The 22,427-nt window shown below is 48.3% G+C and overlaps 7 protein-coding genes across 7 annotated transcripts; 5 read left to right on the top strand and 2 right to left on the bottom strand.

Moving 5' to 3' along the window:
* Window positions 1-57: 57 nt before the first annotated feature.
* On the top strand, window positions 58-4,109 carry F5891DRAFT_1199542 (uncharacterized protein; the record flags this gene model as incomplete). The annotated part of the gene is made up of 11 exons (XM_041368771.1): window positions 58-163; window positions 217-385; window positions 424-438; window positions 497-831; window positions 881-1,008; window positions 1,057-1,975; window positions 2,029-2,165; window positions 2,220-2,843; window positions 2,894-3,310; window positions 3,360-3,603; window positions 3,655-4,109. The coding sequence occupies 11 exons, from the start codon at window positions 58-60 to the stop codon at window positions 4,107-4,109; spliced, it is 3,549 nt and encodes a 1,182-aa protein (XP_041216964.1).
* A 203-nt stretch (window positions 4,110-4,312) lies between these two features.
* Window positions 4,313-5,490, bottom strand: F5891DRAFT_1132075 (uncharacterized protein; the record flags this gene model as incomplete). Its single annotated transcript, XM_041364723.1, has 6 exons — window positions 4,313-4,354; window positions 4,391-4,504; window positions 4,559-4,648; window positions 4,698-4,935; window positions 4,980-5,106; window positions 5,160-5,490. 6 exons carry the CDS (start codon window positions 5,488-5,490, stop codon window positions 4,313-4,315), a joined length of 942 nt encoding a protein of 313 aa, XP_041216965.1.
* A 1,944-nt stretch (window positions 5,491-7,434) lies between these two features.
* Window positions 7,435-9,031, top strand: F5891DRAFT_1199545 (uncharacterized protein; the record flags this gene model as incomplete). Its single annotated transcript, XM_041368772.1, has 2 exons — window positions 7,435-7,457; window positions 7,510-9,031. The coding sequence occupies 2 exons, from the start codon at window positions 7,435-7,437 to the stop codon at window positions 9,029-9,031; spliced, it is 1,545 nt and encodes a 514-aa protein (XP_041216966.1).
* Window positions 9,032-13,304: 4,273 nt separating this feature from the next.
* F5891DRAFT_200515 (uncharacterized protein) lies at window positions 13,305-15,530 on the top strand. The gene is made up of 8 exons (XM_041370884.1): window positions 13,305-13,343; window positions 13,394-13,694; window positions 13,746-13,797; window positions 13,845-14,255; window positions 14,314-14,700; window positions 14,751-14,853; window positions 14,903-15,054; window positions 15,107-15,530. Exons 2-8 carry the CDS (start codon window positions 13,525-13,527, stop codon window positions 15,380-15,382), a joined length of 1,551 nt encoding a protein of 516 aa, XP_041216967.1. The 5' UTR covers window positions 13,305-13,343; window positions 13,394-13,524; the 3' UTR covers window positions 15,383-15,530.
* A 10-nt stretch (window positions 15,531-15,540) lies between these two features.
* Window positions 15,541-19,118, top strand: F5891DRAFT_1076786 (glycosyltransferase family 39 protein). The gene is made up of 10 exons (XM_041363393.1): window positions 15,541-15,909; window positions 15,956-16,108; window positions 16,160-16,758; window positions 16,811-16,906; window positions 16,956-17,453; window positions 17,508-17,665; window positions 17,717-17,864; window positions 17,921-18,242; window positions 18,295-18,313; window positions 18,361-19,118. Exons 1-10 carry the CDS (start codon window positions 15,635-15,637, stop codon window positions 18,904-18,906), a joined length of 2,814 nt encoding a protein of 937 aa, XP_041216968.1. The 5' UTR covers window positions 15,541-15,634; the 3' UTR covers window positions 18,907-19,118.
* A 231-nt stretch (window positions 19,119-19,349) lies between these two features.
* On the top strand, window positions 19,350-20,525 carry F5891DRAFT_1076788 (uncharacterized protein; the record flags this gene model as incomplete). The annotated part of the gene is given in 4 exon segments (XM_041363394.1): window positions 19,350-19,789; window positions 19,843-20,353; window positions 20,367-20,369; window positions 20,411-20,525. Coding segments are annotated over 3 exon segments (930 nt in total), but the record flags the coding sequence as incomplete, so codon positions are not given.
* Window positions 20,526-20,615: 90 nt separating this feature from the next.
* F5891DRAFT_966648 (uncharacterized protein) lies at window positions 20,616-21,699 on the bottom strand (the record flags this gene model as incomplete). Its single annotated transcript, XM_041376241.1, has 6 exons — window positions 20,616-20,879; window positions 20,936-20,989; window positions 21,042-21,251; window positions 21,309-21,321; window positions 21,382-21,480; window positions 21,533-21,699. The coding sequence occupies 6 exons, from the start codon at window positions 21,697-21,699 to the stop codon at window positions 20,616-20,618; spliced, it is 807 nt and encodes a 268-aa protein (XP_041216970.1).
* Between the last annotated feature and the right edge of the window lie 728 nt (window positions 21,700-22,427).

The following is a 22,427-nucleotide window of genomic DNA, read 5'->3' on the forward strand; positions in this document are numbered from 1 at the left end:
AACTTGTTTTCCAAGTATGCTTGCGTTACCGCTGCGATCCGACGTGAAATGTCGATCATGCACACGTGTTTCAGTCATTTTCAAGGAGTGCGTAGACACTCGGACTCTAGCACGAGTCCAGAGGTCGAAGACTTCCTGACGAAAATCGAAGGAGTACCTTTGCGTATGTACAGCCTGTATATATCACTGCGATGGCAATTGACTACGTTTTTCTAGCTGAAAGCTCAAGTGCACGCATCCACAACGCATACGAACTTGTTGACTGGTTGCGCTTCGTAAATACCACACTTCAGCCCCAGGATATCGTCCGACTTTCGGTCGTGGTCGAACGCTTCCATCCTCCTGCTCTCAAGGATCTATTCGAGAACCTTCCACCCGCGAATTCGTTGATGTGGAAGGCGGTGATCTAAAGACTGCCTCAAGGAAGCTCCTCCAAGTGTATGTCACCTGCCTTCCCTTGATTCCTGCCTCGTTGTGAATGCTAAATGCTTTACAGGCTTTCCTTTGATTGGATGTTCACGCAAAGCTCTGAAGCTGACATGGCGAACCAGCAATGCCGCGAAATCATGCTGGAGTGTCTGTTTCTCCGATCACCAGCGCGGGTTCAGATTGAACATGCCGTTTGCATCATCGCACATGATATCTGCTCGATCATGGAACGGGAATCTCTTGTGTGCGATCTGCTGCTTTTGCTATCCGCGATCATGCAGAGGGCACTCGGTGAACTCTCAAAGGAAGATGGCGCTCGGCTGAAGGAGTTTGTCCTATTGAGGGCACCATCTATCCATGGCCTGAGCATGTCTAGAGATCTGCCTGATGCCATGCAAGAAGGTAATGTTCTCAATGCGATTTTGCGCTCTTTCGTTAATTGTTTAAGCAGCTCTATGTGCGCTTCTCGATGTGTCTCTTGACCCCAGCAGTGAGGGTGATAGGACAATGGTCTCCTCGATTTGTACGTACTGGACGGAGTGTTTCAAGGCATCGATTCGGTCAGGATCACTGCAGACGGTATGATAACTCCATACATGAGTATTCACGTTGCTAATGTTTCTCCAGGGACGTTCCATCAAGTTATGGCTACGTTATACAGACCCAAACAATCTTCTTAACATCATTGATCAGGCGTGCGATGCCAATAACGTTAACCTTACGCCATCTGTGCTGGAGGTTCTGGAATTTGCCCTCGATACCCTGAGGGGTTCTTTCACATGTGCTAGTTCGAGGATCCCTATTTCGCAGCTCCTCAGGTTATATCGGGCATTGCCTGACTCCGAGGTGCTCGAAGAAATGATTGCTGTTGCAGTGACTTCGCATCTTCCGCCATGCCATGACGGGCGGCATCCACGAGCGAAGACATCGAACTTTTCCTTATCACCTCGATACCTGCCAGCTTCCGGAAGTTCACAATTGGGCGTGCTGCCCTCTGATTTCGTCTCGGGGCTGTTTCAAAAGGCGATTTGGACGGAATCTACGTCACGCATTGTGTCCGGGCTGGTTTATGCACAATCCGGTGTTGCAAAGGAGTTTGTCGCGTGGTTCAACTCGGGAGCTTGGACGACCATTCCGTTTGAGCATCTGTTACCAGCAGTGCATGCTGTTTTTGATTCCCTGGGTGGTGACGCCATCGATTTGTTTCATGATACCGTTACGATTGCCCTCTTTGATCGTATGTTGCCTCAGCGTCGTCACCCTGAGGGCCTGAGACAGTTGTGCATCCGCTGCATCTGCATCCTAATCAAGGCAGATTTAACTCGGAAGCAACAGCTCGCCAGCCTGCTACAGAAGAATATGCAACGCCTTGCTGTCGACCAATTCGCCCTCGAAAGCGTATCCATTGCCTCTCGCTTGCAATCATTTTCCCCGCTGGCCGATCTCGTGACAGATTTATCTGAGCGTGCACTGCAATGGGCTGTGCGCCATTTCTCTGGCCCTGAGGGCGAAGATGAAGAGGACCAATTGATTTTAGCCCAATTAAGTGAGTCGGATTGAATGGCCTTCTCATGTACCTTGGCTAATTCATCTTGGCAGCGAAAATTGCCAAGCAAGGATTAAAGGCAAAAACATACTTCGTAGAGCCTCTATTGACTACTATCATTCAGAATCGACTTGCCGATACTGTTGCTCTCGATATTGGCATTGCCTTACTGCAGTGCTCGCCTCTTAAGGTAATCTTACCTTGTCATCTTGCGTGGCTTCGGGCTCAATATGGATGTTTTCAGCCCGTCGTTGTGAATCGAACTCTGCAGAATATACTTCAACACCCTCAGTTCTTTAAACTATGTGGTTCTGAAGAGTCATCTCGAAGAGATCTTATCATCCGTTTTATCGCTGCCCTATTCCGACTCCACCCCACTAACACATGTCAGCCTTCACATATCATGCCACTCGTGCGCATATACGGCGGAACCATCTCCGCCTCAGATCGAAACCTATTGAACATTTTCCGTTTATTCGAGGTTGAAAGGCTGACGCCTATATCATCTATTCTCGTCAAGTGGTCACCTTCCCCTGGTATATCTATTTCAAGCCAGCTTGATGCAGTACAAAACATGGATCCTATACGCATGTTGAGAACCTGTCATGTGTTCCCGATATGGAGACGTATGTCAGACGAACAGGAGGACGAGAAGGTTGGCCTGGATGAGCAGGTTTATGATCCCTTATTCGTAACTTTGCTCGTTGCCCAAATGCTTACGCATCATCCTCCAACTTCGTCGCTTGAATGGGTGCAGACGTTCCGATCGAACGTTTTTAGTTTGCTTATCCGCTGCTTGTCTGCAAAAGATGAAAAGATTCGTGAAGCCTCGCTTGGTTTGTTGGCAAGGGTGTGGAAATCTGTAGAGGTTCGTGTGTTATCTTATTATTCGCTATTAGGTTGCTCACTCCTTGTCAGCTTTCGGAAATGCAAGAAAAGCAGCACGCGCTGTACATCTTTAACCTCCTGAAGAATCTTATCAAGCCCTCATCCGATGGTCCTCCCTTACGGTTACCTTCGTTTGCATCGTTGATCCTATCTCACGCTCTTCGTGGGGTGTTTTATCCTTCCAATTTTATCTACCCACGCACGGCGCGTTTCCTTCTTCAGCGCCCAGAACTCGACGTGACTGATGTGCCAATGCTATATGGCATGCTTTATGGCAGTTCGGATAACTGGAAGAAAGAGCGTGGATGGATCGTTAGGTTCCTTTCTGACGGCATGATGAGTACAGAAGATTGGAAGGTGCTTAAACGTCGACATACATGGGATCTTCTTTCCAGTCTTGTGCAGAGCTCAGTTCGCGATCAAGCGTTACGACGCGCAGTACTGGAGGTCCGTAGTGTCACACTCTCATCAACCCTTGATTCAAGTTATTTTGCAGGTGCTCGCCAACCTGACTTCCAATGTCCAGGCAACGACTTCTCTCGTTTTGAAGTCATCTCTTCTATCCTGGATCGAGATGCAAGTAAAAATACCACACATCAACGAAGACACTCTTGCCTGGCTAAAGATCCTTGAAAACATTCTGACCACAGCCAATACTGCGAAACTGCAGCGGGCTACGAACGGTCAGTGGCAAGATGCTCTGTGCAGATGCTTGTCGCTGGTTTTACAGAATTGCAATGGTATGGGCCTTGCTTTCGCTCTGGCTTGAAGCTCATTCTCTTGTCCTGCAGCGCCATCGCTCCCCATTCTTCAACAAGCCGCTCGCGTCACGCTACGATTAAGTCTAGCGTCTCAGACCTCAATTTTTCATCTGTCAGATGTTTTCAGGGTGGTAATTGGCATTCTCGAGCAACTGGAGCATTGCATAGATTTCAGCAAGTCTAGTTCGGTCAACGGACCTGCCATCCCTTCTAAGCCGCCGTACCACGGTCATGGGTTGCATATTCAACCACCAGTACCCGATCCCCTGCGTGCGTGGGGTGGTATTGTCGAGGACTTATGGCAGGCGAGTATGGGGCTCGACGAAAATTTTGTGAAATGGGATGCCCTGACAGGCAGGCTACTACATTGGAGAGGTATCGTCGGTGAGGATGGCAGCCCAATGGGTGAATGGGCGAGACTGGAAGCTGTCCGAGTATCTCTGTCATCGATAACCAACTGCGTCCAATCAACGCAGATGGCGTGATAAATTATAGCCTGGAAAATGGTGTGAGATAGGGTGCAGTGGACAAAATATCGAATATCTGTTCTCCCAGTTGATTAGGTGCATGCTGAGGCACCTGGTAAAAGTTAATTACTTGATGTCAGAAGTGATTGAGCTGCATACCAAGTGTCCTGCTCCGTTGATTCGTGTGACAGAGGAAAAACGCCTGCCCGAAGCCGGATCAATCAAGGCATCCTGCACTGCGCGGGGTCTACAGCACCGCATATCTGTCCGTCAAGGATCAAGCTTGTGTTTGTAGGAACTGCGTACATGTATTCATTGTTGTCTCCAAACACAATGTTGACGGGAATGCGTGGGCAAATCTTGTCCAAGTCCTGCACCGGTCTGGTTGCACCGTCTGGTTCTCTGTACATCGTCTGAAAGTGGAGCTCAGTGGGGCTGACAATTCACTGGGGATTTTGGTCGCGTACCACCTCTTCATCACGTGAACATGCTAAGCTGATACCATCGTAGGGCGCTTGCAGGTGACGCGCACCTGGGTGAGTCCGGAGTCCAAATTTCTACGAGGTCATTAGGGTGACAATTTAACAGAATGACAAGAGGATGTACGATATACAAATCCAGGACGCGCGGGTCCCAGCGTTCACATCGCCTTTTTGATTTCAGATCCTGGTACGCGTGTTCTCTGGAAGACCACACATCTCTTCGCTCGTATGCATATTTAATGAGGATACGGCGCAATGGCTCCACAGCCTCCGCAGTTGGACTGAGCATGGGTTCCACGAGGATGACAGAAGAAAAATTGAAGGCCGGTTCAAGGTTCTGCAAGATTGTTCTGGCACAAGACCTGTGAATCGAGAGCGCACAAGTTGTGAAGGATAAAAGGCTAACATAGCAACTCCACCAAGAGAATGGCCTATTCCGACAAGACGCTGGGTTCGGAAGTCAAACATGGGTCCGAACCTTGGTCCAGCAGACATAAATCTATGGACCGCATCTGCATATCTGCGGCACCCGACTTTGCCAGTTCAATTGTTCGTCTGTTATCGCGGAATCAAACTTGGGACTCACAGGTGCGGTAAAAAGGTGCCTGCTGAAGTGCGTCATCGTTGAGAGCAGCAGATACACCATGGTTAGGGCAGTCAATTGCCCATGCGCATTTGATTTTCAACGATTTGGATGAATGAGCTGAAGAACACTGGAAGATACGTTCCAGGGTAGGCTGCCAAGTCTCCTTGTGAAAGCTGGTTGAATGGAGCAAAACAAGTGTGACTGCTTCTTCATCGTTCCAGTGAGCTTCAAATTCCGGTAGCCAGTACTTCTTGGCAGTGATGTACAAGGGATAGTGTTGGTCGGGTTCAAGTAGAGCTTCACATTCCAGCAAGTTCGATGTGGGCGACATGTTGGCACTGTTGTCGCCTGTGAGGCATCTAATCTAATCTAAGAAGTAAAGTAGAACGGTTTCGGGAACTTTCGCGCGCTCGCGTGGTTTGCGCGTATTTCGCGTATTTCGCCAAAGGCCATGTGGTTTTCGCTTACCTCGCTTAACCTCGATTTGGAAACTCGCGTGGTTTTCATGTATATTTCGAGCGGCGACTCAAACAACGTCACCCATTGGGAATGTTGCGCAACAACATTGGTAACTGTATGTGTACATGGCATTAAATAATGTGTTTGAGCAGGGGGACAACAGGATTTGAGTGTTTTGCCTACTGCAATTATTAGTAGTGACTGTATATGTACATAAATGGAACAACATATGATACAATTACAGACAGGGAGATAACAAATGTGGTGACAGGAGATAAGATTCAAATAAAAAAAGGAGACAAAGACAATGTAGACTCAAAAACCAGAGAATGCGATGACAGGAAAATGGGGAAATGGGAGAACAGGAGACAGGAGATGGGAGACTGAGAGAACAGAGACGGGAGACGGGAGATGGGAGATGGGAGACGGGAGACGGGAGACAGGAGACAGGAGACAGGAGACAGGAGACAGGAGACAGGAGACAGGAGACAGGAGACAGGAGACAGGAGACAGGAGACAGGAGACAGGAGACAGGAGACAGGAGACAGGAGACAGGAGACAGGAGACAGGAGACGGGAGACGGGAGATGGGAGACAGGAGACAGGAGACGGGAGACAGGAGACAGGAGACAGGAGACGGGAGACGGGAGACAGGAGACAGGAGTAGGAAGTAGGGAGTAGGGAGTAGGGAGTAGGGATTAGCATGGGTATACCCCATGGTAACATTTTTTCCAATCACATATATTACCATTTGAAGGCACATGTACAACTTCAAAATTTTATACTGATCCATCACTCCTATGGTAATCAATTTGGAGGTATATTCCCAGGGGTACAGGGGTCTTCAGATCCAAACCCCTACCCCTACCCTCAAGGGTTTCCCATACCCCTGCTGATCCCTAGATGGGAAGCAGGGAAAAATGGGAAAACAAATACATTCAATGATACTGTTACATATTTTGTATTTTTATATTGGTCAAAATCCTGCTCAAAGAACATAGCACTGACTGATTGTATGTAGTACTATGTACTTTTATGTGGTGTGATAGATTGTACTTTGAGTTTTTTTGAAAAGCTGCTCATAAATATATTTCAAAATCATTCAAAATGCACAATTTATTAGGATGCAGCCTGAGGCCAGGAAGCCAAAGGAGGGCGTAGCCCTCCTTGGCTTCCTGTGACGAAGGAACAACACTCATTTTTCTCCCCTGAAGGAGCGCGTAGCGCTCCTTCGATTTGTGCCGAAGGCACAACGGGCGTGAGCTCGTCTAAGAAGTAAAGTACAACGGTTTTCGGAAACGTTCGCGCGCTCGCGTGGCTTTCGCGTATTTCGCGTATTTCGCTTACCTCGCTTAAACCTGTTTTTGGAAATCTCGCGTGGTTTTCTCGCGTGCGCCCGCTAAGACTAAGACTAAGACTATCTAAGAAAAAGTGTGAAAGAAAAATCTGAGAGAAATTTTTACAAGTCCGAAAATACTGCCAAATGCGATATAGTGGACAGTATTACTCACGCCTACTGCGCCGCGGGAATGCAACGGACAAACAACAGACTTTTCCTACTATATGGGAAAGGCATCGAGAATAACAAAAGCAATAATAGAAATTTGATTACACTTTTGGTTACACAAATCATTACACAACTTGGCTGCTGCTTTTGAATAGAATTCTCGAGTTAAACTGCCTTTCCCTGCAGCCAAGTGTAATAAAGTGTGATACACTTTTTGTGGGTATTATTTCTTATCAACAATGATAGAAACTTATTCATCAGTTCAGGCAAATTTTTGCACTCGCTAAACAACTGTTTGAATTTAACAACCATGGATGGATATATACCTATTCTGTGAGTTGTTTGCTATGTGCAATGTGCATGATGCTCATATTTTGCACATTAGAAATCCAGAACAAATCACGCCTGAACGTGATCGACACTCCCAACGCGAGCATGACAGGCTCAATCGACTTCAAATGACTTCTCCTACCAGGCGCAATCGTCGTCGTGCTGCCCATGATAATCAGGACAGGCCTCTGCCTCCTGCACCACAGCCAAATTTCATGCCGGCTAATGTGCCACAAGCAGGACCCGTTCCACGACCTTTTGCTTGGCAACCTCCCCCTCACTTTCCATATGAGCCACTACCAGTCGGGCAATATCCTGGCTTGCCACGAAATGCAATTGCACACGTGCAGCGTGCTCATCATGTTCCTCCAATTGATTACAATGCACGCTTGAATGAGCGAGTGAATGCTGCTCAAAATGACAGACGCCGTCAACGTGCTCATCGTCGGCGACAAGACAGAGATGAGATAAGACAGCAGGTGCAAGAAGTGCTCATGGCAGCTGGGATGCAGCCTCCACAGGCGCCTCACATTCCTGATGATGAACCTGTTCAACCTGCTCCTCCTGCTCCCCCTGTATATGGCGCTGTTCATTATGAGGGCGCAGTTGGTCCACATAACATTGACAATCCCCTCCGCTACTTTGCATGTGATCCTGCCCCACCTTTACATGCACCACTTGAACCTGATCATGATCAATTTAATGTTCAGTTTCGACATCATTTCCAAGAACAGCAAATGGAAAATGAGCGCATTAGAAATGATCTGCTGCAGAGACAAGCGGAGGAGGCTTTTCGTCAACAGCAGATCCAGCTACAATTACAGCAGTGGGAAGCTGAACAACAGCAAATTCAGTTGCAATTGCAGCAGCAGGAAGCTGAGCGGGCTGATAGACAGACTCAGGATATTCAGCGAGCAGGTCAACAGGTAGAAGAGGAACAACATCGCCAGGAGCAGAGGGATCACGAGCAACAGGAGCGTCTTGAAGAGGCATTGCGCGAATATGATAATCCTGCTTCTCAGCAGCAGCATGAAGACGACGAGGAAAGAAGAAGAACTCAGGAGCAAGAACGTCGCCGGCAGCGCGATGCAGAGGATGATGAAAATATCAACCAGGCGCCGGTCCGAAATATCCCTATCCCAGATGGAGCTCGACCATACACAGAGCCCATTGATCGTCACACTCTTGGTCCTCTTAATGTGGAGTGCCCCAACTGCCATGCCATGCATTTTGCATGTGAGAGACTCACCAAATCATCCGCACGAAACCCACGCTTTGGTACATGCTGCTTGGAGGGAAAAGTCGACCTTCCTCCCTTTCCAGCATGGCCACATGAGCTGCAACAGGCATATGGAGACAGAACATTTGTGTCCAAGATTCGCCAGTACAACAGTGCTCTTGCATTCACATCTGTAGGCGTCACCATCGAGGATAGGGCCCTTCAAGGCTCTGGCCCAAATGCTTTTCGTATACACAGTTCTCTTCACCACCTTATGGGCAGCCTGATTGCCCCTGAAGGTACTCGGCCTTCATATGCTCAAATCTACATTTATGATCCTGAAGATGCAACCAGTTGATTGCTGAGCAGCTCCAGTACAACCAAGAAGAGCTTCAGCAGGTGGTGGATAGAGGAGTTCCTTCTCTCAATGAAGAGCAGAGGGCGGTCTTTGATACGGTGGTCGATGATGCAATGCATCGGGATGAGCGCAGACCAGGACATTCATACTTTGTCCACAGTGCAGGTGGATGTGGCAAGACATATCTCTGCAAGCTCATCGCTTCAAAACTCCGTGCTGAAGGCAAGATCGTCCTATGTGTGGCTTCCTCCGGAATCGCTTCTCTCCTCCTGCCAGGTGGACGTACAGCTCATTCGCGATTCAAGATCCCTATCCCTATTCATGAAGACAGCTCTTGCAACATAAAGAAAGGAGACATTCTTCATGAGCTTCTCAAGGCCACTTCCCTAATCATCTGTGATGAAATTCCAATGTTACACCGCCACATCCTGGAATGCCTTGACCGCACATTACGTGATCTTCTGAATGTTGATGCTGATTTTGGAGGAATAACCATGCTCTTTGGAGGAGACTTCAGACAGACCCTGCCGGTGGTGCCTCATGGATCCAGGGAGCAGATAGTGGGCACTACCTTTTGCAGATCTCGCATTTGGTCAAGGCTTCATATATTCCATCTCAAGAGAAATATGCGTCTTGGTCAAGATCCCACTTCTGATGATTTTGCAAGGTGGCTTCTTGAGATTGGAGCTGGTAGGGGCACAAATGAAGATGGAACTGTGACCCTTCCTGCCCGCATGCGGTGTCCCAACAATGACCTCCAGTCTCTCATCAATGCCCTATACTCAAGAATTCTGCTCCCTGATCGTCCTCCCTTAAACGATTCATACTTCCTGGATCGCACCATTCTTTCTGCAAAGAACACTGATGTGGATGAAATCAATGCCACTATCCTCGAATCATTCCCTGGAGAAAAAGCAGTCTTCACCAGTGCAGACTCAGTCACGGAGAGAGAATACGATTACATTCCCCCAGAGTTCCTTCATACCCTCGCCCCATCAGGCTTCCCTTTGCACACATTGGAGGTCAAAGCAGGTGTTCCTCTAATGCTTTTGCGCAATTTGAACCCCTTGCAGGGACTCTATAATGGAACTCGCATGATACTCCTGTCTTGGACCACCCGTGTCCTTAGGTGCCGTGTTCTTAGGGATGGAGACGATGAAGATCAGCAGGTCGATGAGAACACAGTCCTAATCCCTCGCATCACTATGGAATCCAGCTCTGAAGAGAACCCAATCCCCCTCAAGCGTCGCCAGTTTCCTGTTCGTCTTGCATTCGCTATGACAATCAACAAGGCGCAAGGTCAAAGCGTCAAGTGGGTTGGCCTTAATTTATGGACTCCTGTATTCAGCCATGGACAACTCTATGTGGCTTTATCTCGCTGCACCCACCCAGACAGGGTGTTTGCTATCTTTCCGGAGCATGAAGAAGGCTCAAATACAACCAATGTAGTATATACAGAAGTGCTTAGAGGACTCACAGATCGTATCAACGATTGATGTACTTATATATATAGAACTGACTGATCTTATGTACTATGTACTTTTAGTTTTCTTGAAATGCTGCTCATAAATGTACCTCTTTTCGAAATCCACTATCAAGGCGTGATCTTATTCAAAATGCACGATTTATTAGGATGCAGCCTGAGGCCAGGAAGCCAAAGGAGGGCGTAGCCCTCCTTGGCTTCCTGTGACGAAGGAACAACACTCATTTTCCTCCACTGAAGGAGCGCGTAGCGCTCCTTCGATTTGTGCCGAAGGCACAACGGGCGTGAGCTCGTCTAAGAAGTAAAGTACGACGGTTTTCGGAAACGTTCGCGCGCTCGCGTGGCTTTCGCGTATTTCGCGTATTTCGCTTACCTCGCTTAAACCTGTTTTTGGAAATCTCGCGTGGTTTTCTCGCGTGGCTTTCGAGCGCCGACTCACTTGCCCATTAGAGCAGCGCACTACGCAATACAAGTATTTTCCTTATTGTAATGTAATTGTTTATGTTACATGCATACAGTAAATAATAAAATTGAAAATGGAACAACATGATATAATTTTGCAGACAGGGGGACAACAAATATATGTGGTGACAGGAAATGAATGAGAAAAGGTTGTGAAAAAATAAATAAAAAATAGAGAAAGTAGAGACTTGACAACTGGAGAACAGGAGATAGTGAGGAGACAGGAAAATTGGGAATGGGAAACAGGGAGAATGGGAGGAGATAGGAGAACAGAAGATGGGGAGGATGGGAAAATGGGAAACAGGGAAACAGGGAGATCGGGAGGATGGGAGATGGGAAACAGAGAGATCAGGAGGTTGGGAGATGGGAAACAGAGAGATTGGGAAGATGGGAGATGGGAGATGGGAGACGGGAGACAGGAGACAGGAGACGGGAGACAGGAGAAGGGAGACGGGAGATGGGAGACGGGAGACGGGAGACGGGAGACGGGAGACGGGAGACGGGAGACGGGAGACGGGAGACGGGAGACGGGAGACGGGAGACGGGAGACGGGAGACGGGAGACGGGAGACGGGAGACGGGAGACGGGAGACGGGAGACGGGAGACGGGAGACGGGAGACGGGAGACGGGAGACGGGAGATGGGAGACAGGAGACAGGAGACGGGAGACAGGAGACAGGAGACAGGAGACAGGAGACAGGAGTAGGAAGTAGGGAGTAGGGAGTAGGGAGTAGGGATTAGCATGGGTATACCCCATGGTAACATTTTTTCCAATCACATATATTACCATTTGAAGGCACATGTACAACTTCAAAATTTTATACTGATCCATCACTCCTATGGTAATCAATTTGGAGGTATATTCCCAGGGGTACAGGGGTCTTCAGATCCAAACCCCTACCCCTACCCTCAAGGGTTTCCCATACCCCTGCTGATCCCTAGATGGGAAGCAGGGAAAAATGGGAAAACAAATACATTCAATGATACTGTTACATATTTTGTATTTTTATATTGGTCAAAATCCTGCTCAAAGAACATAGCACTGACTGATTGTATGTAGTACTATGTACTTTTATGTGGTGTGATAGATTGTACTTTGAGTTTTTTTGAAAAGCTGCTCATAAATATATTTCAAAATCATTCAAAATGCACAATTTATTAGGATGCAGCCTGAGGCCAGGAAGCCAAAGGAGGGCGTAGCCCTCCTTGGCTTCCTGTGACGAAGGAACAACACTCATTTTTCTCCCCTGAAGGAGCGCGTAGCGCTCCTTCGATTTGTGCCGAAGGCACAACGGGCGTGAGCTCATTGAGGAGGTGACGAGAGTGATGGTGAACCACGTGGTGCCGTATTAATAGTAAATCTTGAAGCTTCTCAGCATGTTCACAGGGGCACATTGTCCTCGGTTTCGGTCGTCAATCAGCGTAACCAAATGCGAGGACAATTGAGGTTTTCTCCAATCCTTCCAATTACAAGTTTTCCTGGAGACTTGGGGAAGAGCAAGCTGGTGACCTCGTGGCCGCTAGTAACAGTGATGCAACGATGATATCTTCTCGCCGGGTACTAGTCGCGTCTTGAAATGAAACGAACATATCATTATATTATGATAAACCATCATATCCTTTCTTACCCGGCCCGTCAGCTTGTGCCACATTCGTGACTGAAAGCAGCTCTTGGGGGGTTTGCCCGTCGTACCGCGGCAGACGTTCACAGTACACTTGGCTTTTTTCTCAGCCTAACTCGAGGCCTAGGCTGTCAACCTCAGGAAATTAATTAGCACGTGATCGGGTCGTGGTGTCCTAATTCGATATATATAAACGCGTCTTTGCATTCGACTAACCTCGACCCTGTTCAAAAATTCCCTCTTTGTCTTGAGGATTTTTCGACGTTTGCTAGCCCGATGGTCAGTGTATCTTTTTTTGGTAGCTTTATCATAGAAGTTCTATCTTGCTCACTCAGTTTTGATTTTAGTTCGTGGTGCGTGCTGGTTGAGACTTATTTGAATGTAGCTCCGCCAACGGGTCTTACAGTTTTCTGGCGGAAATTCTGGATCGGCCCTGCCTCCGAGTGCAACAGCTACCACGAGCAAGGCAGGCAAGGTAACATCGCGGAAACCTGCTGCCCGTCAGCCTTCCAAGCAACCTCCGCTTGCATCCGGTGTGGCCTCGACCATTCGCAAGACTTCAACATCGACAAAACCAGCTCCGTTTACGTTCAGGACTAATGTAACGAACTACACTATTGTGAAAATTAATTTGTTAACTGATACTGTAAATTTCTTAGCTCTCTTCGAGGACTGATAGGTCGAGCTCCGGAACGACCCTCTCACCAAAAGCAGAGAAGTCGGCCAACACCGAGGCGCCCCTTGTGGTATGTACGGGTTGGACCTTGAGAATTTATGCAACTTAATATCTTGACAGGCAAAGGAAGATAACATTAAACCTCAAGTAGAACCCGCAGAAGCAATCAACGAGCCTATTTATGACCTTGACAAAGTGAAAGCTGCCAAAGTTTGTTCTTCCCATACCTGTCGGCTTTCTGCTTCTCATCGATGCAGGTGGAGTTGAAGCACCTCCGGAGTTTGACAGTAGACGCGTCAGACCTCAGTAAGGACCACGAACTACAGGCCGCGCCTCTCATTACAAGAGAAGCGTATATCACTGCTGGATACAAGAAACATTCCACACCATATGGAGTGATGGGTCAAGTGTTGTCAATATAGTAGGTCGTTTCTCTCTTTCTGTGTCCCTAATATTCATGTTCGGTGCCAAGTTCGAAATCGAGTGCCTACGTCCCTGTAGATCCTAGACTCTATGTCAACACAGTGAGTCTTTCTGAACATTTCGCCTGTGTATCTCACGAGCTCTCCAGAATACGCCATTCACCGCTGTAGTGTGCGGAGTGCAAGGCTCGGGAAAATCACATACAGTTTCGGTCCTCCTTGAAAACATGCTCATTCCGAAACTCCAGGAGATAGGTTCCCTGCAGCAGTCTCTAGCAGGACTAGTCCTCCACTTTGGGGAAGGTGGTGTCGGTTCTCTTCCGAGCGAGGCTGCATGGGTCGGTGTTCCGTCAACGGAGGGTGTAAGAACGCCGAAAGTGCGAGTCTTCGTGTCGAAGTCTTCTCTCAATACTATGAAGAGCGTTTACGCCCCTCTTGGAAAGAATGTTGAAGTGGTTCCCTTATTATTCAATGAAACAGAGTTAGATGCACAAGCCTTTCTATCTATGATGGCTGTCGGGTCGTCAGATTCCGCGCCACTCTACATCCAGATCGTTTTGGTGAGTCATAAATGACAGTCTATCCAGGGTGTGTTGTAGTCTGAACGCTTCTTCCCAGAGCATTCTCCGAGATTTGGGAGAGTCATTCTCGTACAAACTATTCATGGACCGACTTGATGACGAGAAAAGATCGTTCAACCCCGCGCAAGTTGCCGGTCTTGAGCAGCGTTTAGCCCTCTTGAATTCGTTCATGGTGTCCAATGGTCCACAGCCAGCCGCTTTTGGTTCAAAGACGTACGCCAATATCAGTGGACCAAGGTCAAATGTTCTTGCTCCCAAATCGACCCCGCGTCGTTTCGCTGCAGGACAATTGACCATTGTTGATCTATCGGATCCATTCATTGACACAGGCTCTGCGTGCGGTTTGTTCGAGATCGTCACGAGGCTATTCGTGAGGGCTGAGGTTGAAACTGGAAAGGTTCTTGTTGTCGATGAAGCCCACAAGGTATTCCGCTCGATATCTCTTTAAAGTTGTGCCGTTCTAACGTACTATAGTACTTGTTCACAAACAGAGGTGTTTCAGGGCTAACCAAGGCCATTTTGACCCTCACGAGAGAGCAGAGACATTTAGGGATGCGTGTCATCATTTCTACTCAAGGTAACTCCAGCTCTCGGTCGGACAAGGCGGTGCTTATACAAAAACACAGAGCCAACTGTGGTACCACCTGTCTTGTTAGACTTGTGTACTGTCGCTATTATGCATCGGTTTTCTTCTCCGGCGTGGTGGGACCATCTCGCACGGCACATCTCTGCTGACGTGTCTGTAGATGCAGCATTTGACACGGTTGTCAAGCTCCAGGTACGTCAGATGTTTAAACAGAAGGCTTTGCTAATATATTGCAAACGTCCAGACTGGTGAGGCGATTGTTCTTGCGCCATCGGGGCTTGGTGTGTTCCCCCAGGATGAAGAGATTCCCAGCCCCGAAGGTGATACCCCAGCTGTCTTGAAGATGAGCCAATTTGGAAGACGTTACATTATCATGAAGACACGTGCTCGTGTCACGAAAGACGGAGGGACTTCGGTTCTTGTTGTTCCTCGTCAAGAAGAAAGCGAGGACTCCGAGGAGTCAGAGAGCGAAGAGGAAGCATCTGAACGCGAGGAATCTGAGGATGAGGAATCTGAATAAGTTAATCACATCTTACCTACTATTATTAATAACCACAATATTTGCTGATTCTCATGATACTCACTTCATTATAGTCTAGTTCATAAGAGGATTTTCGTTGCGAGATTGTTTACATCTATTTACTAAAGCCTTGTAAATTCAACAAGAACAAACCCTGAATACTGCGTCACTCGCCACCAAAGCGAATTTTCCTATCATTCATTGTCTAGTACTCCCTTTACATTATCTCTGTTTGCCTTTGTTCTTTATGTCATGGCCGCCAATGTCAGAGTGCGGCGTCCAGCTACTCCACCACCCGGTCTTCCACATGTCGCTCCTTCGTCTCATAAATATCCACCAATACGACAAGACCACTTGAGCGCAGATGAACGACGTGAAGCAGCTTCCAAGGGATATGGACCTGGGCGAAGAAGTCATTCACCAGGTGGTCTCAACATTACATCTGGGGAATGGAAACTGCTGGCGGTTGTCCTTCTAATTGCACTTGGCGTCAGGATGTTTCGAATATCGAAACCAGATAGTGTGGTGTGAGTGTACCAGATGTTCACTCTACTCATCTGACATATCCGTCAGTTTCGACGAGGTTCACTTTGGTAAATTTGCAGCGCGCTATATCAAAACGCGGTATTTCGTCGATGTGCACCCTCCACTTGCAAAGTTGTTGATCACTGCGGCAGCCTTCATATCTGGTTTCAACGGAGATTTTGACTTCAAGGAGATTGGGAAGTGAGTATGTCTCAAACGGCATCTTTCTATCGTTGAGCATCCATTGACTAGGGTATTCGAAAATGCACCATACGTGGCCATGCGAATGGTACCCGCTACGTTTGGAGTCGCAACTATCCCAATCGCATATCTCACTTTACGAGCTCTTGATTGTCGCGCAACCACTGCACTACTAGCATCAATATTTCTGACATTCGAGAACGGATTGGTCACACAATCTCGCCATATCCTACTGGATTCTCCCCTCGTATTTTTCACGGCCCTCACCGTCTTCTTTTTTGTCGGGTTTTCGAATGAGGACAAGAAAGAGCCATTTACCAACCAGTGGTGGACATGGCTCGCTTTGACTGGTCTGTCCCTGGGCGCTGTCGTATCCTGCAAATGGGTCGGTCTCTTCACAATTGCGACGGTTGGTGTGTGCACTATGTTGCAACTGTGGCTTCTCTTGGGCGATCTTCGTGTCAGTCCAAGGATGTGGGCGAGGCATTTCTTCGCGCGGGCTGTTTGTCTTATTTTGATACCCGTCCTTTTCTACATGACCATGTTCCAGCTGCATTTCATTATTCTTGGAAGCTCAGGAGAGGGTGACGCGTTTATGAGCTCGGAATTCAGGCAGACACTGGGGCTGGGGATGGAGGACACGTATGCAGGTCCGTATATTGCGGCCATGCACATGGATGTGCTCATTTCATATTATCATAGATGTTGCCCTTGGTTCGGATATCACAATCCGACATCTGAACACACAAGGCGGTTATCTGCACTCTCATTCTCACAACTATCCTGGAGGAAGTGGACGTACGTATGACTCCCGTTTTATCTCATCTCTCATTAAATAGCTGGACAGAGCAACAAGTCACACTCTACCCGCATAGGGATGATAATAATCTCTGGCGAGTACTTAACGCAACAGTCAATAATTATGAACAGTATGACTACGAACACAAGCCTATCGTGTATATTGACCACGGCTCCCACATCAAGCTAAGGCATCTCGTGACCGACAGGGGGCTCCATTCACACGAAGTCCGCCCGCCTGTCTCGGATGTTGACTTCCAGAACGAGGTTTCAGCGTACGGCATGCCTGGCTTTATCGGCGACATCAACGATGATTGGGTTGTTGAGATTGAAAAGGGCGACAGTAGTGATAAGGAGTCGAGCAAGCGCTTGAGGACGTTAAGAACGCATTTCAAGCTCAGGCACTTGAATACAGGCTGCTACCTCTTCTCGCACAAAGTGAAACTCCCTGAGTGGGGCTTCGATCAGCAGGAGGTCACATGCAACAAGAACGCTGTCAAGGAAAACTCGCTATGGTACGTCGAGACTGCTACAAAGCATCCACAATGTAAGGTCTCTGTATCTTGTAATCGGGCGTATTCTCAGAACCACCTTTTCATAGTATCGGCTGATGCTCCAAAGGTCAATTACAAGATTCCCGGATTCTTGTCCAAATTCTGGGAGTTGCAGCAGGTCATGTGGACAACGAATGCTGGATTGACCGACCGTCACATGTATGACTCTCGACCTTTGACCTGGCCTCGTCTTCGCCGTGGTATTGTGAGTTGTACGATTGCACTTGTGATTCATATCTGATTAGTTGTATACCAGAATTTCTGGGTCAAGGATCATCGCCAGATCTACCTAATCGGTAATCCATTTGTTTGGTGGTCAAGCACGGCTTCAGTCATTACATACATGATCGTCAGAGGCTTCCTCCTACTTCGCGCGAAGAGAGGATACCGTGATTTTGACAACAGTGAGGATTAGTGCACTTCGGTCTCGTGTCATTCTGATCCGGGGAATCTGTTTTAGCCAAGGTTGTCAAGTATGATTCCCTCTGCGGTTTTCTCTTCGTCGGGTACTGCATGCATTACTTCCCCTTCTTCCTCATGGGCCGTCAGCTCTTCCTTCACCACTACTTTCCTGCACTGTACTTTGCAATCCTGCTTAATTGCGCTGTTTTCGACCTCGCCACATCGACTCTACGACCAAAGATTCGATTACAGATTGCTGCCGTCCTCATGATCATAGCGATCATTACGTACTCAAAGTTTAGTTCCTTGGCGTATGGCAATCCTTGGACAAAACAGAAGTGCTCCAACGCACAATGGGTGAAGACGTGGGACTTTGCCTGGTGAGTCTTGGATGTTGCATCAGGAGTTTGGGTTTTGATGAGCATTTGTTAGTAATGAGTTTTTCGACGATGTGAGTTTTATGTAATTCAAGGAGCACTTTAGCTAAACGCCGAACAGTACTCTCAGTATTCAGGTGTCACTGTTCCTACTCTGAACCGGTCCACACCGATGGCAACCATTGGCGGTGAGCCCGGCGGGCGCGCGGCTATTGTGGTCGAGGACAAGCTCGGGCAAGATGGGGTCGTGCCGCCTGAAGACGAGCAGAGCACCGCCGTCCCTATTGGTGTGCCGGAGCCCGGGCGGGATGTATTTGCGAAGGACGAACAGAAGGAAATCAAGAGCCAGATGAGGATATCACAAGATGTGCCGGTTAATAATGTGGATGAGAAGGAGATTAGCGCGGCGACATTTGAACCGACCGGTGCAGCACCCGAAGAGAAAAAAGAAGAGGTCAAGTTGCAAGCGGGCGGCATGAGTGCTACCGGTGGGTCAGAGGGTCAGGCGCGTCCTGAAGTCATCGGCATCCTGGAAAAAGAGATCGAGGTGGAGCTGGGTGAGAATGTTGAGGATCATCGGAAATCTCACGGGCCTCTTGACCATGAGGAGGCCATTGCAGATCAAGTGGCGCATGAGTTGTATCCTGAGGCCAGGGACGTTGAGTAAATTATTTAATTTGTTGCTATAGATGTGTTGAGTGGTGTTTCCTGAGCAGACCTGATCATATACGAACTAGTACTAGCACATGACATTATGCCTATCCCCCATTCATTGATGGTACTGTATACATGTCACAAGGCGAGCTTCAAGTGGCGGCCGGGCGTCTTCAAGGGAATCTGAGAGCGACTATTGGGAGATCGATGTATGTCTTTTTGGCGCCTACCTGGTTCATCATGATTATACGGGCAGGATCAAATCTATCGTGGCTGATTATGATCTATCATATGCTTGTGCATCCCCTCTGTGAAGGCCATGCTAATTTGCCGGTCAACCAGACGCCATACCCTCATTCGCAAAACCCTAGTTTCGGTGTGGTGCGGCAGTGATGCGGCAAAGGGTCGAGCCCCTCACGTCCATAAAAAGCACCTCAGGATTTCAAACTCAATCCTACTGTCTCCAGAGTCCACAAAGTATGGCCGCTGTTCAGGTTCCTCCTCAAAATATCTTCAGACACCATCGTCCTGACTATGAAAGCCCAAGCAAGGGTGAAGCGAATGGTCTTCTGAACGACCGTGAAGAAGATTTCCATTGCCCTTCGGCTATTGCCAATAGCACGACTCATCATACGCGTCGTACTGTCACCTCACCACCCACACGCCGTGCAAGATCACTATCATTATCTGACACTGGTCCCTATGACTCATCCCATGAAGACATAAATGCACCTGCAATTGCTCCTCCCATAGTCCGGAGTTTGTCTCGTTATGTGCATTCTGCGAAAGCACAACGCAAGCCCTACGAGAGGCGTGACCCCAGCACATTACAGCGCCGCTACGCTGCAAGCCAACTTTCCCCCGTTGATTCTAGAACTTTACCGGACATTCAGAAGGTACGTTAAGCGGTGCATGCCCGCAGCTTTTTTATAATCAAGCAGCATGCCAGGGCAAGGTTTTACTCGAAAGTCGATTGCAACACCTGTCTTCTGAAGAAATTTCGCAAGCCGTCATCACGAAACACGCCGATATTGAATGGAGGCGCATGCGTGCTCTGACAACAGCTTGGGAAATCCAAGCTATCGAAGAATACAAAAGATTTCTTTCGATGGTTCTTGAAGACGACGGTAGCACATATGCCAGTGCTGCATCAGAACCTTGGGACACCTCGCTCCAAGAGCTCGCTAAAGGGAATGTGGGTGAACTCGATGAGCGCCTCCACTTTTGCATGTCCACATACAACCCTGACATAACGTCACTCGCTGTTGGAGAAAAACAGCTTGATCTTGTCGACAGCATGGCTCATTCCCTCGTTAGCGATTGCGTCAATGGAGATCGCTTACCAGACTTCACGAGTTTGGATGACTCAGAAGATCAATGTGGCAGCGGGTGTGAATCCGAGTCCATAAACACTAGCAGAATGTCGCAAGATTCTGTCAAGTCTGGTGAAACACCTGATGTAATTATCGTATCGATCGCCGTTACTTATAATACTGATCTTGCATAACAGGCTGAGCAGTAAAGCACAGGTTGTACCATATTATGATGCCTTCTGATCGTCAATATACTTTTCATTGGACGTTTTCCTCGTAGATCTGTTTTTAAGTCGATCATTATTCACATCATGTGTTTGCCACTCTATCTCGCCTGGATGCTGACTCGGATATCTGTATGATCTATGGTATATGTCCCCCAGAAATGATAAGCCACCCTCGTTCTATTTTATGGTGATGCGAGAGTCTTCAATGCTTCCTGAATTTCCGCCTCCTCCTTCGCCCATGATGGAACAGGGATCCTGTACGTATCCCCGACCCGGGCATATGAAATATCGCCCACACGCGCGACAGGCTTGAACCTTGTGAGGTCGACGGCGCTTCTGCTTGTAAGCATGTCTTTGCGCACATGGAAGTACTTGACGTGCGCGAGGATGAGCGTGCTGTTGTGCTCGCCTGTGACTGGGTGAGTGATATCGATCGATTTGTACAGCTATTGAGAGGCGACGATGTCAGCGGGCGAACGGGCTAGGCGTGAAATGAAATTACCTCGCATTCCATGCTAAAAGCGCTTTCCTTGACGCGCGAGGCTCTTATTTGCACCTGAACGCGTCGCTGTTAGCGCATATATCGAATGATGAAGGTGCACGCGTACGCATTTCTCCTTTGTCAGACCGCTGAGAGCCCACTCGTCGAACTCGGGAGGAGCGTCTACAGCAGTTGCATTTGCATTCTCGACGAATGCCTCGCTGATGACGTTCACAGAGAATCCTTGGCCGTTCTTCAGGTTCGTGGTAGTGTCTTTGAGGCTGCCTGTAGCATTGTGGTTGATCGCGAATGAGATGACAGGCGGGTAGTTCGTGACCTATGGGAAGATGTTATTACACCATTAGAGGGATGCATTGTTTGTCGCATTGCTCACTGTGTTGAACCAACTGGTGGATGCGAGTCAGGTAAGCATGCAGAATGTGTCAGATTATGGAGGCGTGTCTTACCTGAAGGGTGCCAAGTTCTCTACCCCATCCTCGCTGATCGTGGATATGAGTGACATGGGGCGCGGTAAAACGCCTGAATTCAAGAGCTTGTTGAGATTGCTGTCGATCACGGTCACGACCGCGGCTGATAAACATGTGCAGGAGTACGTACGTCTTGTCCATTTCTGCTGTGCTGTAGACGTTCCAGCCTGCAGATTCGCCTGCAAGCCAGTCTTTTCCGGCAGGAGTGGCATCGACTCTCTGGCCATATGTCCAGGACGGATTGGGTGATTGGGTGGTGGTGGAGTAGGAGGTGGTATCGAATGGAGGGATGTACATTGTTGGTGGATTAGCTGGATGAAGACAGCAAGACTGACCCTGTTTTTATAGTTACATGGTCGCAAATATCGAGGCCAGTCTTCATGCGTATGAGGTCGAAGCGCTGATAACGGATGATGCTGACTGCTTGGCTTACAATACTATCTCATAAGGACGCAAGTTGGGGATCGGACGACTCGGCGCTCGTGGATGATAGATGAACGCATAGAACCGTGTCGAGTCCGTGATCGCATTACAGACTCAGTGCTAGATATATGTCAGAACTTACAAATGGATCAGGTGCTTCTACTAATAAGAGGTGATAGACCGGTCCACACCAGGGTTAGAAGCAGTCAAACAATGACATAAGGGCAGGCATTATTATCTATAGCGTTGAACAAGTCAGTTTCTATATAAGGAACAAGGACCATGGTACCCGACACGTTCACGTTCAAGTGAACTTCGTCGACTGTCGCTGACTTTCACACCCTTTAGGTTCACTGAACGGACACCACGGTCAGTGACTGGCAGAACACTGGGTGTGGGACTAGCCTGGGATGGTTTGGTGTGAAGTCGGTGCCCAATTATGGGACTTTGGGAGTCTGCCTAGGAAACAAGGGGGACGGTGGGGCGGCCTGGGACCAGATTGCAGAACCACGGTCTCCGGGAATCGCATACTTGTTGATCCCGAAGTGAACGTACATCTGCAAAACCACTGAAATGAACGCTTAACTTACGCGCGTTACGGA

Source organism: Suillus fuscotomentosus (assembly GCF_016647785.1).
Source record: "Suillus fuscotomentosus strain FC203 chromosome Unknown F5891scaffold_193, whole genome shotgun sequence".
Taxonomy (NCBI): Eukaryota; Fungi; Basidiomycota; class Agaricomycetes; order Boletales; family Suillaceae; genus Suillus; species Suillus fuscotomentosus.